Raw genomic sequence first — 22,804 nt, forward strand, 5'->3', positions numbered from 1 at the left:
CATGTTTTTCCCTCTGTGGTTGTCTCTGCTGTTGTCATTCTTTGTTCTACACTCACGCTTCCTTGTGTTTCTCTTTGTTCCTGTCTGTCCAGCAGTGAACATGATTTAAAACTCCTTCCTCTTCTTTATGTCCTGCATTTTCACAGATTCCTCCAACTACTGAGATAATCTGCTCATTAACAGACAGACAAAACTCGCAGATGTATCTAAACCTCCACCAGTCGTTTAGATCTGAGGACTTGGATCAAATGTCTTCAAGATGTCTGGTTGCCCTTGTTTCATTTTTTTTTTTTTTTTTAGTTGTTCTTGTTTTAGGATGAACACACCATAAAGACTAGAGCAGTGGGGCTGGATTGCATCTAAATTAAATCCACTATTAACATTATTAGTTACCTGAGCTTAAAAATTCCAAAACAATTATTTTTGAGAGTTGACAATTAGATAAATTAACCATATAGTGTAGTAGAAGAGCCCTGCAGAGACAGGAACAAACAGTTGTAAATGACTAGTGTCTTTTGCCCAGATTTTGAAAAATAATATGAAGCAAGTGTAACTCAGTATGTGTTGGGTTTACGTTTATGACTGTTTGTCAAAAACTTGGATGAAATATCTTCAATAAACCCTACAAGTCTAGTTGCCTTTGTTTCAGCTTTGTTTCTTTTTTTTTTCTTTTTTTTGACATAACATGACTTTCACAAATATATATACCACTCCTTTTGTCCTGCTTCAATCTTGAGATGATATCTGTCTTGCTCTCAAATACATCCCACCTACAACAGCCAGATATCACCGGTCATAATGTTGTGGCTGATACAGTTGTTTATCATCAGGGAACCACTGGTTAAAATCAGTTTCATGTATTTTTCCTGTGAAATCACACGACACGAGCATTATTTCCTAGAAGCATATATCAATGTGTGTCCGGGAAAATAAACTCACTCCATTGTTCATCCATCCACTGTTGTCGATTTAATCCATTTTTAATAAATAAATACAGAAAAATAAGTTCACGGCTCCACAGAGACTGTGGTCGTAGTTACACTGCAAGTCAGTGGACGCAGCCGTCGCACAGGAACCGATCGTTTCATCCCTGGTTTGTTGCAGACGTCACGCCTCCAAGGCCGACTGGAGCCGAGCTGTAATCACATTTATTTTATTTTTGACGTGACGGAGCGATTCCCAGGTTATTGTACAGCTTTGGCTTTGGAAAGCTTCAAACGAGGAAAACAAATAAAACAACACCACAAGGAGGAGCTCTCTCACTGCTTGTACAAAACAAAAAAACAACCAACAAAATAAAACAACAACGAAAAAAAAAAAGCACCGGCTACAGTAGGAGCTGTGCAATTCATAATTCAGTGGTCCACCTCGGGGTACAGTTACACAAGACACATGGAGGTATATACTGTGATCAATAACATGCACAAAGTCCCATCTATGTCTGGTTACAAAATAAAGGTCCATAATTAAAAACAAAACAAAAAAACAAAAAGATCACACAGTGTGATCATAAGAGCGATGGAAGACCTGCATCCCAATCGATGATCAATGATCCTAGAAACAGTTTATTAATAAGACTTCTAAAAGAGTCACTCAGTCTTATATGTATATTATACAGTGTTATATTCAGAGCTTTCAATGTGAAGAACTAGATTCATGTAAAGAAAAAAAAAACTGAATAAAATCAGCAGCTTTAGTAAAAAAAAAAAAGAAAAAAAAAAGACATCTGATGGTCCTAACGAGTCAAATGTGACACTTATTTTCACCTTTTTTTGGTCTTAAATTATAATAAAATTCGATATTTATCTGTTTTGGTACATTTCAGATTTTTTTTTTAAAATCCACGTCTTTCACAGTTTTCTAGATGAACTAATTAGGTGGGTTATTATTATTAATAATAATATTAATAATAATAAAAGTAATAGCTGCTTGCTGTCTAATCTACTGGTTCTACTCAAAGCTTCTTACAGTCAGGGTTAAAAATGTTCAGTAGGGTTTTATCGCAGTAGGCACCTTCAAACAAACAAAAACGGACTTTAGCTTATTCAATAAAAACTCCAAAACATTAGGTACACCAGTGAAGGGATTCCTGCACTAAATCTTAGCTTCATGACCTGGATTAATATTCAGTTTGCGTTGAAATCCTGTTCAGACCTTCCGTTTACATCCGTCCTGGGGGATCTGATCACAAGTGGCTTTAAGTACATTTTGTTGCATGCACTTTAAAAACCTCATACTCAACACGTTTGCCTCTTTCATTTAGAAAAAAATACTCCACCGCTTTTAAAAAATGGTCACTAGTAATGAAATGAGGGCCTTTTAAGATATTTTGACTGTTAAATAACGTATCGGCATGTGGTTAATTATTGATCATGCTGGCAAGTGAAGCTAAGTGTTTTTCCTCTAAAATCTTTATTTTTGTCTTTATTTCACTGCTTGTATTGAACTCAGTCAGTAGATAATTAACTTTAATTTAAGTGAATGAGAAACATTTTAGAGTTGTTCTAAAATATGCATCATATCCCCAAGTCATGAACACGTGCACGTGTGTTCACAATTCTGAAACAGCTGTATGTAGAGATCAATTAGTTACAGTAGCAGTTAGAATAATCTGCTCCAAATGACGCGTGGGTTTACTTCTACAAAGAGAAATAACGAACAGATCTGAAGTGGTGGCCGGGGACGCATGTTTAATACCAGGTGTGAATGCACGTACTTAAAGCAGGACACCTGTGATCAGACAGTCCGGCTAATGAAAGGTCTGAACGAGGACTTTGATCATTTTGAAGGACGTCGTTTGTTGGTGCTTCTGTTATCTAGCCAAGCCCCCGCAGTACAGCGGGGTTTGTCAAAATAATAGGAACACCTCTGAAGACTGAACAGCTCTCTCAGTTGTTTTAAACTAATCCTGAATACCCTTACCTTCATGAAGCTGGACTAGAGCAAGACTTTGATATCTTTCACCCTTTTTCCTGTAGCAATAAAGGCACAAATGCCCCCCCCCCGCCACCCCTGCCCACGTCTCGCCATATTCACTAGTGCACCTCATGAACTGTCCAGTCAGTGTGTTTCTCCTTCTTTCTGCAGAAACAGTCTTCTGTGGTCGCTCCTGTTCCCAGCAGCACATTAATGAGGTTCTAATGAGTCCCACTACTGTGCTGCACACTGGTTTGTATCACATGGAGTCTATAAGCGTCTCTTAACGTACACTCTGCATGCTGAGGGCCTCGGTGTCTTTACAGCAGGAGCTTTGCTGAGAAGCCGGTCACCTGCCGACTGCAAACCAGCCTGTACGTCCCAGGAGGCCGAGCAGCACGTCTGGCGGTTTCTCTTATAGCACGTGGCAGCAGTTGTACTGAGCCAGCGGCAGGATCTTGGGTTTGTTGTTGGTCGGTATGTTGAAGGCCAGAGCTTTCTCACACAAAGGGAACTGAAAGAGTCTCTCTCGCAGCTTTAAGCTGTGTCGTTTGCCCTGCTCCGCCCTCGGCGCCGACTCCTCCCGGGTCCCCAGAGCGCCGTTGGGTGGACACTCGCCGTTCGTCTTCTCGTCTTGCTCTCTCTGCGCCTCCTTCCCGTTCGGGCTCAGTATGGCGGAGGGCACAGAGGCGGGAGAGGAATGATTCGAGTCAGATTGGGGCGGTTTGTTGGTGTTGTTGTTGGGCTCCATCTCCTCGTCCTTCCCTTCCTCTCGGGTCGTGGGCTCCGGTTGCCCCTGACAACACGGCACGCCAAACCCAGGCAGGGACGATGGAGGGACTTTGGGAGGCTGACTGACTGACCTGTCTCCATGACTGACTGGTTGATCTGAGATTACACAGTCGGCATCTTCTTCCTCCACTTCTATCACCATCTCCTCGTTCTCCTCCTCCTCCTCCACGATTATCTCCACCGAGCCTCTGGTTTCTAATAGGTTTTCTGCTCTATCCAACATCTCCTCAACTTCTCCTTCTGTCTCTTCCTCTAACAGAGACTCCAAACCGTGTCGCTCTTTCACAACACCTCCGTCGTCCCCTTCTTCTTCTTCTTCTTCCTCCTCCTCTTCTTCTTCTTCCTCACAGATCTGTTGCAGGGCTGGGAGGTTCTTGGTGAGAGGAGGCTCTTCCACTGGAGGAGCACGGAGGGTGAAGGTGAGACTGGGCTGCCATGGGGCGGGGAAAGCCTGCGGAGGCCTCACGGCGAGCAGATCCCCGCACTCTGGGACTCCTGAGCGTGGCGAGCTGGGAGAAAGAGCCCCCGAGAGCCAGTGTGGAGGGGCCTCCGGGCTGAGGAGAGCGCTATCCAGACCCTGCAGCCAGTGGTGGGCCTCTATCTCGTCGAGGGAGGCGCGATGACACGGATCCTTCTGCAGCATCCTGGAGATCAGACTGATAAGAAAAAGACAGAGAATTAGTTTTAATCTCTTTTTGCGACTGATCTGAAACAGAAACTGACCCTATTTTAATCGGATGTAGGAATCAGCACACATCCTTACAACCTGTAAATATGTCCAGAAGGTTGTTCTGCTCTATTCAACTCCTTGTGAATTCACTAAGCGGTAAAGTCATATGACGAGCGCCGGGTCATATGTTCCAGGATGTGTTTGCAGCCACAGATAATTTGAGAAAACTACTTGACTGGGTGTATTTATTCACTTCTTAACCACAGGTGACGAATAAGAAAGACAGATTTTCCTTTGTTGGGTCGTGTAGTTTGAAGGAAATCAGCAAAGTTTGTGTCTTTTAGATGCAGGGAGGTTCATGTGTAAAAGTTAAAAAGTTTTCTTTTTGTAAGAAATAAAGACAAAAACAATGGTCTCAGTGTTTTTACAACTTCGTCCCATGTCTTTGGCATTCTGGTGTCTGATCAAAGCAGCATTAACGGTTGTGGAAAGCAAGCAGAATCTGAAGTGCAGTCGTGGAAAAAAGTTTTTTACCCTGTGGGGGTGCAGCAACACATCTCAAAAACCTCAAAAGCATCAGAAGAAGAGAACATTTCATAGATATTAAAAAAATGGAAAAAATTTTAACCTCCTGAGGCCCGAACTCTTTTTGGTATTTTTGGGATTAGTAGGACCTAAAAAGTTCAACAGCCAATCATCATCTGTGAACAAGAAGTATACACACACACACACACACACACACACACACACACACACACACACACACACACATATATACATAGATAGATAGATAGATAGATAGATAGATAGATAGATAGATAGATAGATAGATAGATAGATAAAATGTTTTCTTCTTCTGATGCTTTTGAGGTTTTTAAGATGTGTTGCTGCACCCCCATGGGGTAAAACGATTTTCCATGAGTGTACTTCAAATTCTGCTTGCTTTCCAACCGTTAATGCTGCTTTGATCAGACAGCAGAATGCCAAAGACATGGGACGAAGATGAAACACTGAGAGCATTGTTTTTGTCTTCATATGTGGAGGATCTGAAATCCTATGTAATACAATAAACTCACCAGTGTCTAAGAAATTTTAAAACTATTTATTTCATTGCCGAGCAAAAACAGAACTGCAAACCATAAAATCTCAACGTCTTCAAAGGAGTAGCTGCCAATCAGTGATGTCGTAGCTCGTTAGTATTGACGAGTCCTAGTGTGGACGGTCCTCTGTGATGGCATTTCCTCACTAGGCCATCTGTGCTCAGCCATGTCACTAATTTTATCTGCGCTCTTTCTATCCCTGTCTCCTTTGTGTGTGTGCATGTGTTTAAGTGCATGTGTTTGCGTGCGTGTGTGTGTTGGGGTGGGAAGTGGGAGGGTTCTTAAGGCTTGTTTTATATTTGTTTGTTGTATGTGTAAAGCACCTTGGGTTGCAATTCATTTGTATGAAAGGTGCTATATAAATAAAGTTGATCTGATTTGATATTGATAAAATTGGTTAGGAGTCATATCAATCTGAAAAAGTCAATAGGCACAAATAAACAAGTTTCAGTCGTAGAATCTGATTTGGTTTTGTACCTTGTTTACTTTTGTCCTGTGACCAGGTGTTCTTACTCCGATTAGTGCATTGACCCTTTGCTACCTATAGATGGCAGACTAACACGTCCACTTATGAGGACAACAGGTCTAAATTAAGTGGAATAAGCTGCCACAAACCTAAAACAATAGCAGGCAAGCAAATGCATTTAAGATCATTCAATTAATAAACTCCTGCTGACCATTTTCATTTTTTATTGCATTGTTATGTAACTTTAGCAGAACTGAAATATGGTTCAAGGACAATGAGGATTCTGAAATAAAGTCAACAAAAGTCAATATTTGAGGAGACATAACGTTCATAAAGTATTTGCAGCAGATGGCAAAAGCCTTTGAGACAAGTAGGACGCTGAAATTATTCACTGAAACGCGCTAATGAGATGATTTTACGGTCAGCAGCTCCTTGAGACTCATCACATTTACTCCGCCAAAGAATCTGTCGAATCGACTCAGAAATAAAAGCACGCAAAGATGATTAAATCAACATCTGAGGCTGTGTTTTATTTATTTATTTATTTATTTATTTTAATGCATGCGTGACTATTCCACAGTACTCACTCTCTGCAGTCCTCAGAAATGTGAGCGGGGACGGAGTAGCGACAGTCCAGGATCATAACCAGAGTCTCGCTGTCGTTGGTTTCCTGGAAAGGAGGGACTCCGCACACCAGCATGTACAGGATCACCCCAAGAGACCAGATATCTGGAACACACAAAAAAATATCACTAAAATTAGCCTAAAATAGCAAATCATCTGAGGCCTTAAAAGATCCTCAGTTCTCTGATTATATTTGGACCGTCAGATGAGATGAAAAATCTCAAATATATACTGCTGCTTAAAGGTTCTTGAACACATTTCTGTATAAAAATGAATCAAAACATCAATAGATTTCAACACAAGTCCTGAAGGTAAACAAAGAGAACCCAGTGAATGAAAATGAAACAGAAATATTGCGCTTCTGTGTTTGTTTAATTCAATATTCTTGTTTCCAGTGTCTGGTGCGACTCCTTTAAGCAGCAATAACAACAACTAATTGTTTTACTGTTGCTGCTGATCTGCCACAAACAGTTTTCTGAACATCACATGGACAAGAAAGAGAAGACTGGTGGGAAAATATTTACATTTCATCTCATCCCGTCCATGAAACATAGGGGTGGTAATGTCTGGGTTTGGGCCTGTTTTGCTGCATCTGAGCCAGGATGATTGTCGTCATGAATGGATCAATGAATTCTGAATTATACTGGTGGTGGATAATAAAAATAAATGTCAAGACATCTGTCCATGAGCGGAATCAAACTCAAAGTCGTGACCATATGGTGCGTTCCATTTGTCGGAATTTCCGAGTTCTGTGTTTGAATTTTTAACTGGAATGTCGGATTTTCTACTCAGAAAGTCGTAGTATCTTTACTACCCCTGAGCTGAGTTACCAAGATGGCTGCCCCATGTGTAAACAATAATTAGAAGCTCCTGTAATATTCCATTCATTAGCACTTCTGATTAGTTTTTGTGGCCCTTAATCGGCATTTTTTTCAACACACATATGCTGAAATGCTGTTGCAGTTTAATCTATCTGTTTTTCATGTGTTATATGGGAACTACAAATCCATGTCGCGCTAACAACAGCTAAAAACAATAGCCTGGTAAAACTAAAACAGTGCAAAACACCATGGTGGCAAGTCTACAATTAATACTTTTTAAGATTTTTATAAATTTCTGCCTTGATTTCATTACTGTAAATAATTCTAAACTAAAAACTCATGAGTTGGTTCAAGTTATCTGTCCCATTTCCAATGTGTGTAGCTCAAATAGCTTAAATTTAGTTTAAGCTATTTAGGTCGTTATAGCAATAATATTAGTTAATTTCAAGATTTTTTTTGTAAACTTTCATTTCACTCTGCAGAAAATGTAAATGTGCAATACACCAAGTTTCCACCAAGTTATATTCGGACAAGGCAAGTGCTCTCCTGAACGTAGTCATCTAGTTTTCTGGCTCCTTCAACTGGAAGGCCAATAACTCAGGTGTGACGTCAATCCCAGTTCCGACTTCCGCCCTCCAAGGTGAATAGAAAGTGCCATTAGTCCAACAGAAATGTTTTGGAAGGACCTGAAGGTTGCGAGGAATGGGCTAAAATTCTGCTGAAGACGACAGATCAGCAGTTACCGGAAACGTTAAGTTGCCATTATGTCTGCACAGGACTAACTTTAACTGTCTAAACAAATACATATAAACAAAAAAAACATAACATTTCTGTTTCACTAGTTTGATTGAGTTCTCTTTGTCTACTTCCTGGACTTGAGTGAAAATCCATTGATGCTTTGAGTCTTGTTTATGCAGAAATGTATAAAATTCTGAAGGGGAGCAAACACTTAACACACAAAAGGAGTGCGTCTGGAGCAAGGTTAAGATACATTGGGTCGTGTCACTCAATGCGATGAAGAGGAAAGTCTGCGATTAATGGCTGGATGTCCGGTTTTTAAGTGTCAAATATGTGACACGTTTGAACCCCTGACTCAGAAACACACCCAGGCTTCCTGGTGCTGACCACCAACATTGCTGACAGTGTGTTCTTTCCTCGTCCCCTCCCTTTCCTTCCCCTTTGCCACTCGTCTCCCCCCTCCCTCCCTTCCCTCCTTCCCTACCTCCATGGACGTCCATGTGAACTCATAACAGCCTGAACCAAACGCGAACATATCAGCCGGTTCAAGGAAATGCACACATGCAAAGGAAAAGGGAGCTGAAGGCTGAAGGCCATAACAAACAGAGGGCTTGTTGTGGTGCTGTGCTATTCTGAGAATGATCTTCCCCCTCGTTCCTCTGCCTCCCAAACACTGGAAATAGGAACACTGCACTGTCTGTTCACATCGTGCTTTAACCCTGATGTTGGCACTGGAAATATCACAGATCATATATATAAATGTCACAGGCTACAGCTCTGATAATGTGTGAAATAAAGGGCAATAGTTTGACTTTTTATTAAACCTACATTAAATAGTTCTGCTATAATATTTGCAGCAAGATACATATAGGCTAACCATTAGCTTTTTAAGCAGCTACATTATCTGTGCAGGATGTCAGTAAGTCAGGTATATGGAGTTGTATGGACTTTTATTTAGGGTTGCAATGAGGCTATATTGTGTATAGAAGATTGAAGAAAATGGCTAAAGCATCTATCTATCTATCTATCTATCTATCTATCTATCTATCTATCTATCTATCTATCTATCTATCTATCTATCTATCTATCTAAACTGCTAAAAAAAAAATTTTAATTGTGTCAGAAAAACCACAATATTTTACATACAACTTCATATTTTACCATTTCACTGCAGGGATCTGGTTACTGTGCAGTGCTACTAATTTACTAGCGTGTGCATCTACAACTAAAACTTCATTAAAGCACAAACCAATCAGATAACGAAGGACTCAAACAATAAAACCATTGTGGTTCATTCAGCTCCTCACATGTACCAGTCTCATGTGTGGTGAAGCATTCAGCCATTGTCCCACATTTTTACTCATGATGGTCCAAACAACGGGCTTCAGTCCTCCACCGTACAAATGTACTCTCACGTGCACGCTCACGGGCACGCCCACGAGCACGCTCGACGCGGTCTAGAGGCGTGTTACGCAACTGGGAGAAGCTGCTGAGTGCTGGGAGTGTACTTTTCTCTGTTCTCTGGGGAATATCACACATTCTCAGTACGCATTAGAGGCCTGCTGACAGTACAAACATCAGCCCCACACACTGTGTATATATATAAACCAGATGTAGCTTGGTTGAATGGAAATTTTAACCATAAAAGCTTGTGCAAAAAAAAGTGAAGGGTCCTGGCTCAGTAGCTCTGCCTCCTTTGACTTATTAAGACCAGATACGTCATCAAGGGTCACCATGGCTGAGTCTGTTACAAAGGGTCCTGTAAGTTCACTCAAAAAAAAAACAAATGCAACCTACATTTAGAAGCTAAGACATGGGAGTTGAACTCTATGGTTAGAGATGGACCAATCAGGAAGACAAATCTCATTATTCTAATGGGATTATGTATTAACTCTGATATAAAGATCCTGATGAGGACAGAAAGCAGATGACAGTGTGTAGTTTCACTTAAACTGATAGAGGTATGATATTAATTGGGCTGGGTTTTAAAGAAATCTGTTTTCTGATTCTAATCTATTGTAATTTGAAAGATCTGATATTAATTCATAAAATCATGCTCCAGTCACCCGAAAAGATTAGTCCACGTTTGAAGAAGATTCAAAACATGACAGATGCCACAACACTGGGAGTTTTCAGGACTGAAAGCTGATTGGATTTAAAAAGAAACGACAGCAGAGAAGAGCTGGGCACAAGCAAAGCCGCGTGAAAGACGTAAAAACTAGAGAGAAAATAATGTCGAAATCCCTTAGATAAAGTGTCTTGTGCCATGACGTTAGCCTGACACTTCATTACTTCTGCCACTGGATTAGCTTCACAGATAATATCAGGATTTTTATTTAAATGAATATAATGGCCAGTTTTTGAATTGTAGCAGACAGCATTGGACGAGTCTGCGAGAGAGACCACTACGATTCATCTTAAAAAACGAATGTACAATCAGAGAAGTGATGAAAAGAAAAGGAAAAGCTAAAAAGGATGAATAGAAGATGATCTCATCTGAACATTTAAAATCAAAAATATTTCCACATCAACACGATGATCTGGAAAAAATTATCTGTAGAAAAACTGATCAGCGTGATCAGGCCCGCTCTGTACAACGGTAGCTCTCGCTAACTTCCTATCCTCACAGTTAATAGTAGCATTCTCATAGCTAACAGTAGCTCTCGCTAACTTCCTATCCTTCCAGCTAACAGCAGCTCTTGCTAGCTTCCTATCCTCACAGCTATCAGTAGCTCTTGCTAACTTCATATCCTCACAGCTATCAGTAGCTCTTGCTAACTTCCTATCCTCACAGCTATCAGTAGCTCTTGCTAACTTCCTATCCTTCCAGCTAACAGTAGCTCTTGCTAACTTCCTATCCTCACAGCTATCAGTAGCTCTTGCTAACTTCCTATCCTTCCGGCTAACAGTAGCTCTTGCCAACTTCCTATCCTCACAGCTATCAGTAGCTCTTGCTAACTTCCTATCCTCACAGCTATCAGTAGCTCTTGCTAACTTCCTTTTCTCACAGCTAATAGTAGCTCTTGCTAACTATCTATTCTCACAGCTAATAACAGCTCTTCCGAGTCTGGTAGCCAGACGACCTTCCCTCACAAATTCTTTGTAAGTAGAAAATTGGTCTGGAGTCTCTCTGTTGGGAAATGATTATGCCCCAGCAAAGACCTAAACGAGGCTACTGCCACCTGGTGGTATGAGGACGTATTTCCTCTCAGGTGCAGAACATTTGAACCAGCTGGTCTTTGATTGTAGTCTTTGTATTGTGTTCAAGTGCAACTTAAAGACACAGTTGGCCTTTGTTGCCGATAGCTCTATTTTTTTGTGTGTCCAGGTCTTAACGTACGTCTCTTTGAGACCTACAACTCTGTGGAATGATTTCCAAGTAATGATCAGCGCACAGATTAGATGATATTAATTGACAAGTTAAACAAAATTTAAATTATTTGTTTGTCTTGCCCTGTGGAAACAATAACAAGTTTTTTTTTCCAAAAATGTCCATTGTACAGTTTTAGTTATAAGGTTTGGTGCTTTCTTTTCAAACAATGTACCCTTGGTGATTATATCCAGACAACAAAAAGACAAAAAGTAAAAAGGCATTTCTTTCACGTGTCTTCACAGCATCTCTACACATTAGGACAAGCTGTGCCTGAAAATACTTATTTGCTCTCAGTGTTGCACAATTTCCTCCCAAAGTGATGTGTCTGTTTTTGGATTTTGTTGCTAAGACAGATGATTTCTTTGCGGCGCTATCACACTTGTATGTGGCAGTTTTGAAGCTCTGGAAAAGGAGTTGTTGGTATAAACAGTCCAGGAGCCTCCAGGTTGATATGAAAACACAAAGAGGTTTTGTCTGGAAGTTTTCTAGGGTTATGCAGCGCCATCCGTCCTTGATCTAAAGAAGGATGTTTACGGGGGAGGGGGGGGGGGTTTCCATGTGCTGCTACTGGCAGGTTAATGAGCAACCATTCACCATCCACCCTGCAGACATGAGCATTGTATATGATGTGGCACTTAGCCAAACGGGACCCTGGAAAGCTGTTATTCTAAATGAAACTTACAGATGAGTGCTGCACAAACACAACTTGACCGAGGACTCCATTACTGTGTCTGACTTAGCTTGAGTATTATAAAAACTTCCTTCCCTCCATCCAGTTATTATGTAATATACATATTATATAATTATCTCATTATCATGAGCACCAGGTCATGACACACCAATCAGGCATAACATTACGACGACGGACAAGATAAGTAATTAACTTTGACCATCTTGTGACAATTTAGTGCTCTGCTGGGAAACTATTGGACCTGGCATTGGTGTGTTACTTAGACACGTATCACCGTACCTAGACCAGACCAATCCACCCCTCCCCAGTAGGATGCAGTCAGAGACAGACACACAAAAACGGTTTAGGAACAACTAAAACAACATGAAGAACAGCAAAAAACATGCAGGAAGGCACAAGGTATTGACCTGGCCTCAAAATTCACTAGATCCCAAACTGATCAACTGACTGCGGGATGATCCACAGACAGCCCTCCACTTAACCCACAGGACCCAAAGACAAAAGACTAACAAATTCTGTGACCACACACTACAGGACACCCTCAGAAGGCCCATGTCCATTCTCTGATGAATCACAACGGATTTGGATTCACAAGGGAAACCTACACGATATTAGTAAGGTGGTCATAATGTTAGGCCTGCTTTTTTTTTTTTTTTTTTTTTGCATCTAAAAAAAATAAGACAATGAAACAACAAAATAATCCCAGAGGTGCGTCATCATTTTCGTTTCTTTCTTTTTTTTTTTTAAAGTTACAACATCTCAGTGAACGTTTCTATAGCAACCAAATGTCCCAATCATATACAGTGAGTACTATTTATAATAGTGTTTACAGCCTTCTGTCAAACACGCACAAGTTCCTCCTGCACAGAACAAACTCCACCTACCTATCTCTTCCTTCTTCCTTCTTATCGGACATCCGCAAACTTACTGCCAAGCCCAACTTTCTCAGCCGTAACATTTGCTCATAAACCTGTAGCATCTGTAATTTACGACTAAACCAAACTTGTGCAGCTTGTTTGCCTATTACAAAACAAATAATAATTTTCTCATCTGTGAAGTGAACACTTACGAAACCCTCACACCTACAGGTTGTGTTCACAGGCTGCTGGTGGTCAGCTGTTATGTAACCGTGGAGGCAGTGTTAATCTTTGTCAAGAGACCCCGTGGACATTCCTGCATCTACTCCACATCATATGATGATCATCAAACACACCCAATGTGTCCTCAAACACAGCACACGTAGGCTTACTTGCCAAAACATTAGGTACACTAGAGAAAACAAACTAGTTGTAATAAGGTTGGGTATCGATAAAGATATTTCAGTTGTTTTTTGTTTTTTTTTACTGAAAACTAAAGACGTTGTTCTAGAGATTTGTGTTATTTCAACAATATTTTACCTCTAGTTTCACGTCTATCATGTGTCTTTGCTTTTGCGCAACTATCCTCTGTCGTTAAATGTTTTACATCCAATCAGCTTTGAGGCCTCACGGTGCCCTCAGGGTTGAAGCTTCTGCCATGTTTTCATCACACGTGGACTCATCTTGTTGCACGATGTTGCAAGACTTGTCATGTAAGGTCACAGCGAGGGGAGGCAGGAAATGGAGTTTAAATTTTCATTTTATCATTCGATACCCAAATAATGAAATGTATTTGTTTATTGTGACATCATAGGTTAGTTGAAATTACTTTTTTTTTCTGGGGCACTTCCAAGGTCAGGATTAAAATGATATATTTTCAGATTTCTGTTTCAAACAAATAAAAAGAACTTTAACTCATACAACAATAAACAGTCTCCGGTCTTTATGCTCTCTTGCCAAAACATTAGGTACAGTAGTGACTGCATTCTCATGTCTGTGAATGTTGTAGTATATCCCAAATAAAAGCAGCTTATTCAGGACGTTTTGTTGATAAAGCTTTGTAATTTGTTGAATGAATGCGTCTGCACTAAATCTTTGCTATACAGTTTATGCAGAAACGGTGTCAAAAAGGTGGTAAGTTTGGAGGACGTAGTTTGTGGGGCCACTAAACTGGACTGAAATAAACACTGAATTGTTCCTGTTACTTGGAAAATAGAAACATGTGTCAGCACAAAACAATAAAATTCACTAATACCAGGACCTAGGTCTATTAGATTTGCATGTTTTCACGTGTGTATCTAATAAACCGGCCAGTGACTGTGCGCACTGAGGGGACCACAGAGGATTAAACAGCAGCTTGTTTCAATGAGATATCAAAGTCTGTGTGTGTGCTGATGAGTCACCTTGCTAAGCTGAGATCATGGAGGGACGTCTCGCATTCTAGACACAGCTCAAGACTACCACACACACACACATTTTACTTTTTATAGGTACATTTCATACATTTCTATCAAAGCGATGACACCTTATGAATAAAATAGAACAGACAAGTGCACTTCGGCTGAAGTGATGCAGAAAACAGGTCTTGAGGGAGGTAAATATAGACTTAAATGGAAGCCCTATGTGTGGTCGCTTTTAGAAACAGGAACTTACGTAAAAAAGGAGGAACTAATAATAAGTCATGCTGACGGCTGCGTGTGAACACAGTTTTATTCGGTGCAGATGAGTTTGAAGTTAAAACGCTGCCAAATCTAGATTAATAGATAAACCCCGCCTGAGATACAGAACACCAAATCCTTCCTGTTCTCCTACAACATCAAATCTCACCAGCAGATTTAGTAGCTGCTCGGGAGCTTTCTGTCATATTTTGCATCTTTTATCCATCTTTTACCTTTGAATCCTATCTTAAAATGTGTCCATTTATTTGTGACTGGATGGTAGATGAGTAAAAATGTCAAGGTTGTGATTAAAACGTTCAGCCATGTTCAACTAATAAAACAGACTTAAGCTTATTCAATAATGACAGCAGCCTTTATAGTCCCTCGTCACAACATTAGTTAAAGTAGTGAATGCAGTCTTTGAAAGCTGTAGTATAACAAGGGAAACAACTGTAGAGGTTTTTGAAGACATTTCAAAACTGATACACATAACACCAAATCTTTTCCAACAACAAATCCACCATCTATCAGCCTCTAATTAATGCAGGGTGCTTCCTCTTTTTTCTCCTACATATACTATAATAATAATAAATGCTTGCTGTGCAGTGTGAGAGCAGAGTAGTGAGCTGCAGTGTCTGGTTCCGCTGCAGAACGTGCCCACTTGGCTGATGCCCGGCTGGCTCGCATAGACTGACCCAGATACACAAACTAATCCTCAACGGACACACAAACACACGCTGATCCAGACACACACACAATCGCATCCTGGCATTTGAGTTATGCATGAACAAACAGAGCATGGACACACAAACAGATAAGAAAATACACACATATCTATATATATATATATATACAAGGTCATGGGAACGAACACAACCACGCAGATGAAAGTGATGACTCTGCAAACTGCCCGCACAGCCTCGTTGGTGCTATTTTTTGTGTGGTAGAAATTTCCAGAACAGCTACTAACTTTTAAATGACATTTTATATCCACACTTAAAATATTTTCAGTAGTAATGCTGTATCTTTCAGTAGTGTACCTAATGATTTGGCAAGTGTGTGTATGTAGAAGACCTTAAAAAGCTCGGCTAGCATGTCAAATGTGGAAATGTTCGAACAGAAAGCTGCCACAGAAATCTCTAGAGTGGCTACGAAATGGACCTCGCAGAAGATTTCAGTTGCAGATGCTTTGAATGAGTGTTTTACACCATATGTTCACTTAAACTCCCCTTAAAATTAAATTTAATTTTTTATGCATTTTGCAATATAGAAGAGGTCACAAACTAACAAAAAAGAACAGTTCGATCAAATTTGAGAGCGTATATATTCCTAGGAAAAGGTTTTAAAATGTTGATGAGTCATCCTGCACAAGGGGTGTGTCTTTTTTTTCCCTTCTAATTTTCAAGCCCCTCCCCTTTTTTCACTCTGACAGTTTTGGTTTGGCAAAGTCAAGTTTGGCTTGAACCTTAATGGAAGAAGTCTCCTCGGGACATTAGAACAGACCAATCGGAGCCAACAGTGTTTTTTTTGGGTCTAGTTGCTACCTGTTTTTACAGAAAATGCATAAATATATTTCAAAACAAATAGCACTCTGCTAATCGTTTTCAGAGGGACTTCAATGTAATTTAGCTACGAGCTTAATTACCCACATTGATGATTTGTCTAAAGTTGGTAGAAAATAAAAATGTCTTTGCTGCCATTTCTGAATAGTTGCAAATTAAACAATTACTCATCGCAATAGCAATTTTTCTGTGACCCTTTGTTATTGTAATTACCAAGTCACCTGCAGAGGGAGTGTTCCCCTGATATTAAACTAAAGTAGAACCTCGTTTCTCAGCTAAAACTTAATTTCTAATAATCCAGGACTGAAAGGAAATTAGAAATTTGCCGTCTCTCACCCACAGCCGGAGCATCGTACTCTTCTCCGAGCAGAATCTCCGGAGCAGAATACGCCAGCGACCCGCAGCTGGTGGCCAACATCGTGCCCGGTTGGAACAAGTTGCTGAACCCAAAGTCTGTCAGCTTCACCGCCCCCTGCTGGGGAAAGAACACCACGTTCTCGGGCTTCAGGTCTCGGTGAACCACGTGGAGCTGGTGGCAGTACGAGACGGCGCGAACGATCTGCGCAAAGTGGCGCTTGGCCGTGCCCTCGGCCACGCCGCCCTCGTGTCGGAGGATGTAGTCGTAGAGGTCGCCGCCCTCGGCCAGCTCCATGACCAGGTAGAGGGTGGTGGGTGTGTCGATGACCTCGTAGAGGCGAACCACGTTGGGATGCTGCACCAGCCTCATGCACCTGAAGGGAATTGGAAATAGTGGTGAGAGGTGCTATTCCTTCAGAGATATCAAGCGTTTGGCTCGACCGGTAATATAACAGTATAAGCAGAGTAACGATATTTTTTCCTTTTGTTTTGAAGAACAAGTTCATTATGAAAATGTCTAAATTTAATGAACTATCCTTTTTACAAAACATAAAATGTTTTGTAAACAACCTGAACAACCCGAACAAAATTTTGGCGCATTAATACTGTTCAGTTCCGGGTCTTGAACTAAAACAGTGCTGCCTCTAGTGGACAAATTAAGAATAGAAGTGACTTTTATTGAAAATTTCAATGTAACTTTCACACTTTGCAAAGTCTGGCTGGCTGGTTTTGGCCTGCGGGCCGCATGTTTGACACGTCTTGTCTAAAATCAGAATGTCTGATAGAAACCCTATTTAATTTGGCCTAAATAAAACTACAAAGTGCTCCCATTATTTTCACATTTTTCAACCCTTTTCTAACCTTAATCTGTTCTGTCTATTTAGAATAATTATTTCTCCTTACCTCACTTCCTGCAAGAGGTGACTCGTTGCCATTACGTCGAGCTTCGTCTTGTCAATCATCTTGACGGCCACCAGCTGCCCGGTGTTGACGTGACGGGCCAGTTTGACCACGGCAAAGTGGCCCCTGCCCAGTGTCCTGCCCAGATGGTACAACCCGCTGAGATCAGAGCGACCGGGGCTGCTGCTCCTGGGATCGAGGCGTCCATCCTGGGGCGAGGTTATGTCTCCAGAGGAGTCCATGATTGAAACAAACGGAGGGGCGGACTTGAAAAAAGGAGGAAGGGTTGAATGGGAGACGGGAAATAGTTGCGTCAAGGTGTCAGGAAAAAGGTCCTCACTGCTTGAGAGTCGCCTGGCAGGACAAAGAAAAAACAACACAATGAAGCCAAACAAGTGTGCTAATAATTCTGGCCTTTGGGCCCAAAGGGACAGGGGGCTTTCGATGAGGTCAGCTGCTGCTAATGCCTCATCCCTCCAGGCACTGGACCAGAAATAGATTGATAATACCCATCACAGGCACAGAAGGCAGAACATGTCCAGATTAAGTAGGGAACACTAGATTACTACAGTAGTAGAGTTATAGTATAATAAGAAGCAGCTGAGGGTGAAATATGATTCTCTCTGTTGTTAAAGGAGTGTTTGTTAGTCGTTGTGTCTCTTCTTGGTAGTTGTTGGGGTGGTTTTGTCTCTCTTAATGGTTGTTGTATGTATGTCGCCCTTGTGTGTCAATTTTTCATTATCTTGTGGTCTTTTACATCTCGTTGTAGTTTTTTTCTGCGTTTTTGTGCCACTCTGTAGTCATTTCATTTCTGTTTCCTTACGAACTTCCTCTCTGAAGCCGGTTTATGTCCATTTGATTAGCTTTTCAGCAACAGGCCCTACACCACTGAGCTCCTTGATGAAGTTTGTGCTTTTTTTGGAGTAGTTTTGCCATTCTGTAGTGTTGCGTTGGTTGGTTTTGTGTTTCTTTGAACACTTTCCGAATCTTTGAAATCGCTGGTATTTTACACAAATGCTTCAAGTGTCTTTCAGATGGTCCTTCCTTTTTCTTGTGGTTTTGCACCACTAAACACTTACATATGTGTTGCTGAGTTATGTGTTTTTTTAATATGTTTTTCCTATTTGTGGTTGTTTTGAGGTTATTTTTTCTATTATTTTGTAGAGTTTTTGCTGTTTCATCATGTTTTTGATGGGCTACACCCACAGATGTTCCTATTTACACCTCAAACTTCCTCCCAGTCCCTTTGAACTTCTACAAGGCTCTACTTGGTTTGGTTCTTGGTTATTTATGTTCTTTTATGCCTTAAGATCTAATAACAAAAAAAGCTTTTAGTTTCTCTGCTCCCTCTGCTTGGAATACCTTAAAATCTGACTGACGGGAATCCATTCAGCAGTGCCTGTGTTCTTAAATCTTAAATCTCTAAATTACTGAAGTCATCACTGCAGCATTTTAAATGCTAAACAGTTTGCATTTCTCTTTTAATGTGATCTCAATGGGTCTTTTATATAATTAGATAATGTTTAACATTTCTTAACATGTGATTAACATAATTTTTTTATTTTGCTTTATATTCAATGACTTTTCCTAATTTAATGGGAACACGCACACTGGCCCAGACAAAATATACGTTATTATTCTTGATGATAGTTGTGATAATAGTTTTCCATACCAAATATTATAGATAACAAGAATCTGTACTTAGAACTAACACTTGAATATATCTCTTCCAATTTAATGTCAACCAGTGAGATTTTTTTGTTGATGTGCATATTTCTCCATAGTCACGTAACAGGTATTTGTTTTATTGAAAAACCTATTTATGTAGTCAATAAACAAACATTTTTTTTTTTTAAATTATAATAATTTTTTTGGAGTGGTTTGCTCTGGTCAAATTGACCCCAAAGATAAAAAGATAATAGGAGGTTAAAATGTTTTTTTTTTTTTTTTTTTTGGGATATATCATGATATATTGAGAACCTTCACAGACGTATTTTTTTTTTGTAATTTTTCTTGCCCCTTTGTGCAACTAACACTAGATTACTATGTGGTACAGTTATAGTACAATAAGAAGTAGCAGAGGGTGAAATATTGTCTTGTCTGTTTGACTCTATCTCAAATAACGCCATCTAGCAGAAACGGCACGCCAAATCAATAGTGTAACCGGACACCGTAATGTATATTTGAGAGCGTGTGCACGTGAGAGTGTGTTTGTGTGTCACGACTGTGGTTAAGAGGGTCAGAGTGTGGTGCTGGACCTGATGTCATCATCAGAGCTCCCCCCCAGGGTAACAGGGGTTCAGGCCACCAACGCCATCTTCATTACCACGGTCACCATCGATGCTCCTGTCAACAACTGTTCGCTGACGGCGTCTTCGTTCTGTTTTAGCTTGATTGTATTTTTAAATATCCTATAACAACCTTAAAAGATGCGATCTGACCTCTGGTTCTTCACGGTTACATATTTTATCTTCGGCAAGGCCATTGGTGCACCTGCAGATCATCCTTTTGAATAATTTGAAAGCAGTTCTGTTTGTGTTACTTGGCAGTTGTGGTGGTTTTTAAATCTCCCTGTAGGTGTTTTGGGTCTATTTGCGGTTGCTTTGTATTTCTTTGCAGCCATTTTACACCTTTTTGTTATCATCTAGTCTTTTACAGTCTTTGTTTGTCTCTTTGTAGCTTTAATTTCATTGTGGGTAGGTTTCAGTCTTTTTGACGTAATTTTGTGCCATTTCGTGGTGGTTTTGTCTCTATTTCTGGCTATTTTGTGTCACTATGTGATGATTTTGAGACTGTTTGTGGCGCTTGGGACATCTCGTTGACATTTTGTTGTCTAAAATCTCTGTGCAGATCATTTCTCATCTCATCATTTCACATCCCTTTGAGAAAATAGACTCTGTTGTGGTTTTGTGGCTCTTACCGGTTGATTCTTTGAGATCGTTTTGCAACTATCTGAACTTATCTGAACAATCTTGAGTGGCTGTAAGATCATGATACTTCTTCATGGGTGTTTTGTGTCTTTACTGGTTGTTTGCAGTGTCTTTTTGTAGTAATTTTGCGTTTCTTAATGCAGTTGTTTGGAACGGTTCCCGTATGTTTTTATCTTTTAGTTTTGCACTGTTTTGTAGTTGTTCTGCACCTCTTTACAGAGTTGTTTATATCTTGTTTTGTGTCTACATTGGTAGATTTAAGGCTCTGTGGCAGTTTTGCATCATTGAGTTATGTTTTTTTCGTGTAGCTTTGTGCCTTTTTTGTGATCATTTTGTGTCCCTTCATGGTTACTTGGTCTCTTTGTGGTAGTTCTGTGTCTCTGCGTGATAGTTTTAGTTTAATTTGGAGCGTTTTGTCTCTGTTTGGCGTTGTCTTGTGCCTTTCTGTGGTAGCAGAACAGTTTTGAGTGGGATAATAAGTATTTTTTGTCTCTTGTTTGTTATTTTGAGTCTTTTTTATAGAGGTTTTGCACCTCTGAAGTTGGTTTGTGCTGATTTGATTGGATTTTCCACAACAAATGTCAACAATAAACATTAACAGTCATTATAATGGAAGCGTGGTAGATCATTTTGAGCTCACTGATGTAGTTTGTGCATTTTAACTTATTTTGAATCTCTTTGTGGCAGTTTCAAGTCTGTTTGTAATAGCTTTGTGTGTCTTTAAAATCGCTGCCATTTTTTCCCCCAACCACTTCAAGTAGGACAATTATTCAGCTTTGTTAAGTGCCTCTTGGTTGTTGTTTGAGTCTTTTTCTAGTGGTTGTGCACCTCCCTGAAGTTGGTTTCCGTGAATTTGATTGGCGTTTTATGAACATGTCAACAACAAACATTGATTGAGTCATTATAAAGCACAGGTTTGACAGAGATACATGATCTTAACAAACGAAAACAACAACAGCTTTACCATCATCACTTATGCATGACTGCTGTAAAGTGCAGCATCACTGTTGTCATTAAATATAGCAGCAGCCTTTTGCGGCATGTTTAAAGCCCCTCCACAGACAGTCACACAGTCAGACCGGCCTCCTCCGTGTTAAATATCTGCAGTTTTACCAGAACCACAGCACTGCATCATCTTTTCCCGGAGGCTGCTGCACTTGTGTTGAGGCCAGCTGTTCTGTACTTGGCCTCAGCTGCAGTCCCGAGGAGTTGGCAAATAACATGCGCATGTAGGAAACCCAGCCGACAACAACCGTCCCTGCAGGACTCTATGAACACGCACACAGCGGCGCTAACTTACCATTGTTGCGCAAATATCCCGTGGATGCGAGCGAGCGGCTCCGGTACCGGTTCTCCGCGAATTAGAGACGAAAGAGAGCGCCGCCTTCCCGTTCCCTTTCATAACCGCTCCATGTCCGCGGTACATGTGAGGGCGACGTTACTTTTCACTTGACCGCCTCCCAAGCTCGAGCTGACAGAGAGAGAGAGAGCGCCGCGCGACAGAGAGCGAGCGAGAGAGAGAGAGAGAGAGAAAGAGAGAGAGATGACACTCATAAGCGCGAGACAGGAATACAGCAGCAGGACAGAACATCCCGTGCGCGCCCCGCGTGCACGTACACAACAAGTACGCGCGCGCGCGTGTGTGTGTGTGTGTGTCCAGCAGCTTCCTTCTGACGTCAGTGCATTCCTCCATCTCGCTCCCGTGGCGGCGGCAGCGGTCGCGAGCCTCCGGTACGCACACCACAGGAGAGAAAATAACTGAATGAAGGGGATTATAAAACGAAATAGATAAATATGTATCTCCAGATAACAACAAGGAGGCAGAATGAGCTTCACCATAACCTATATACACAAGGCTGGCCCCTGTGAGGCTGAGGAGGCCCCGGGGAATATAGACACGGAGGCTTTTTGAGCCTCTTTGTGGTAGTTTTGAATCTATTTGTGGAGCTGTGTGTGTCACAGTAGATTTGTGTCAGTATTTGATAGTTATGAGTGCATTTGTGGTAGTTTTGAGTCACTTTGTGGTAGTTTCGGATGTATTTGTGGTAGTTGTGTGTGTCTTTGTGGTGTTTTTAAATGTAATTGTGTGTGTCATAGTAGATTTATGTCAGCGTGGGATGGTTTTGAGTCCCCTAGATGTAGCTGGTACCTCTCTAAGTGGTTTTATGTCTCTTTGTGGTAGTTGCTTGTCTCTTTGTGATAGTTTTGTGGTAGTTTTGTTTGCCGTTGCAGTAGGTTTGTGTCAGTTTTGGGTCTCCTTGATGTAGTCTGTGCCTCTTGGATTAATTTAATCTCTGACATAGTTTTTTTTTTTGTCTCTTTGTGGTAATTTTGAGTGATTCTCAGGTA

General features: G+C 40.7%; 1 protein-coding gene across 1 annotated transcript; it reads right to left on the bottom strand.

Moving 5' to 3' along the window:
• Nucleotides 1-943: 943 nt before the first annotated feature.
• snrkb (SNF related kinase b) lies at nt 944-22,301 on the bottom strand. The gene is made up of 5 exons (XM_047595577.1): nt 21,756-22,301; nt 17,529-17,879; nt 16,605-16,999; nt 6,532-6,673; nt 944-4,364 (listed from the first exon to the last, which is right to left on the bottom strand). Exons 2-5 carry the CDS (start codon nt 17,765-17,767, stop codon nt 3,332-3,334), a joined length of 1,809 nt encoding a protein of 602 aa, XP_047451533.1. The 5' UTR covers nt 17,768-17,879; nt 21,756-22,301; the 3' UTR covers nt 944-3,331.
• Nucleotides 22,302-22,804: the final 503 nt, after the last annotated feature.

The sequence above is a fragment of the Mugil cephalus genome, chromosome 10, assembly GCF_022458985.1.
Source record: "Mugil cephalus isolate CIBA_MC_2020 chromosome 10, CIBA_Mcephalus_1.1, whole genome shotgun sequence".
Classification (NCBI taxonomy): Eukaryota; Metazoa; Chordata; class Actinopteri; order Mugiliformes; family Mugilidae; genus Mugil; species Mugil cephalus.

Coding starts and splice junctions, on each gene's coding strand:
- snrkb (XM_047595577.1), bottom strand. CDS start 17,767: ATGGACTCCTCTGGAGACATAACCTCGCCCCAGGATGGACGCCTCGAT. Junction 17,000..17,528: donor CACCTCTTGCAGGAAGTGAG/GTAAGGAGAAAT, acceptor AATTCCCTTCAG/GTGCATGAGGCTGGTGCAGC. Junction 6,674..16,604: donor GTACGATGCTCCGGCTGTGG/GTGAGAGACGGC, acceptor TGTGTGTTCCAG/ATATCTGGTCTCTTGGGGTG.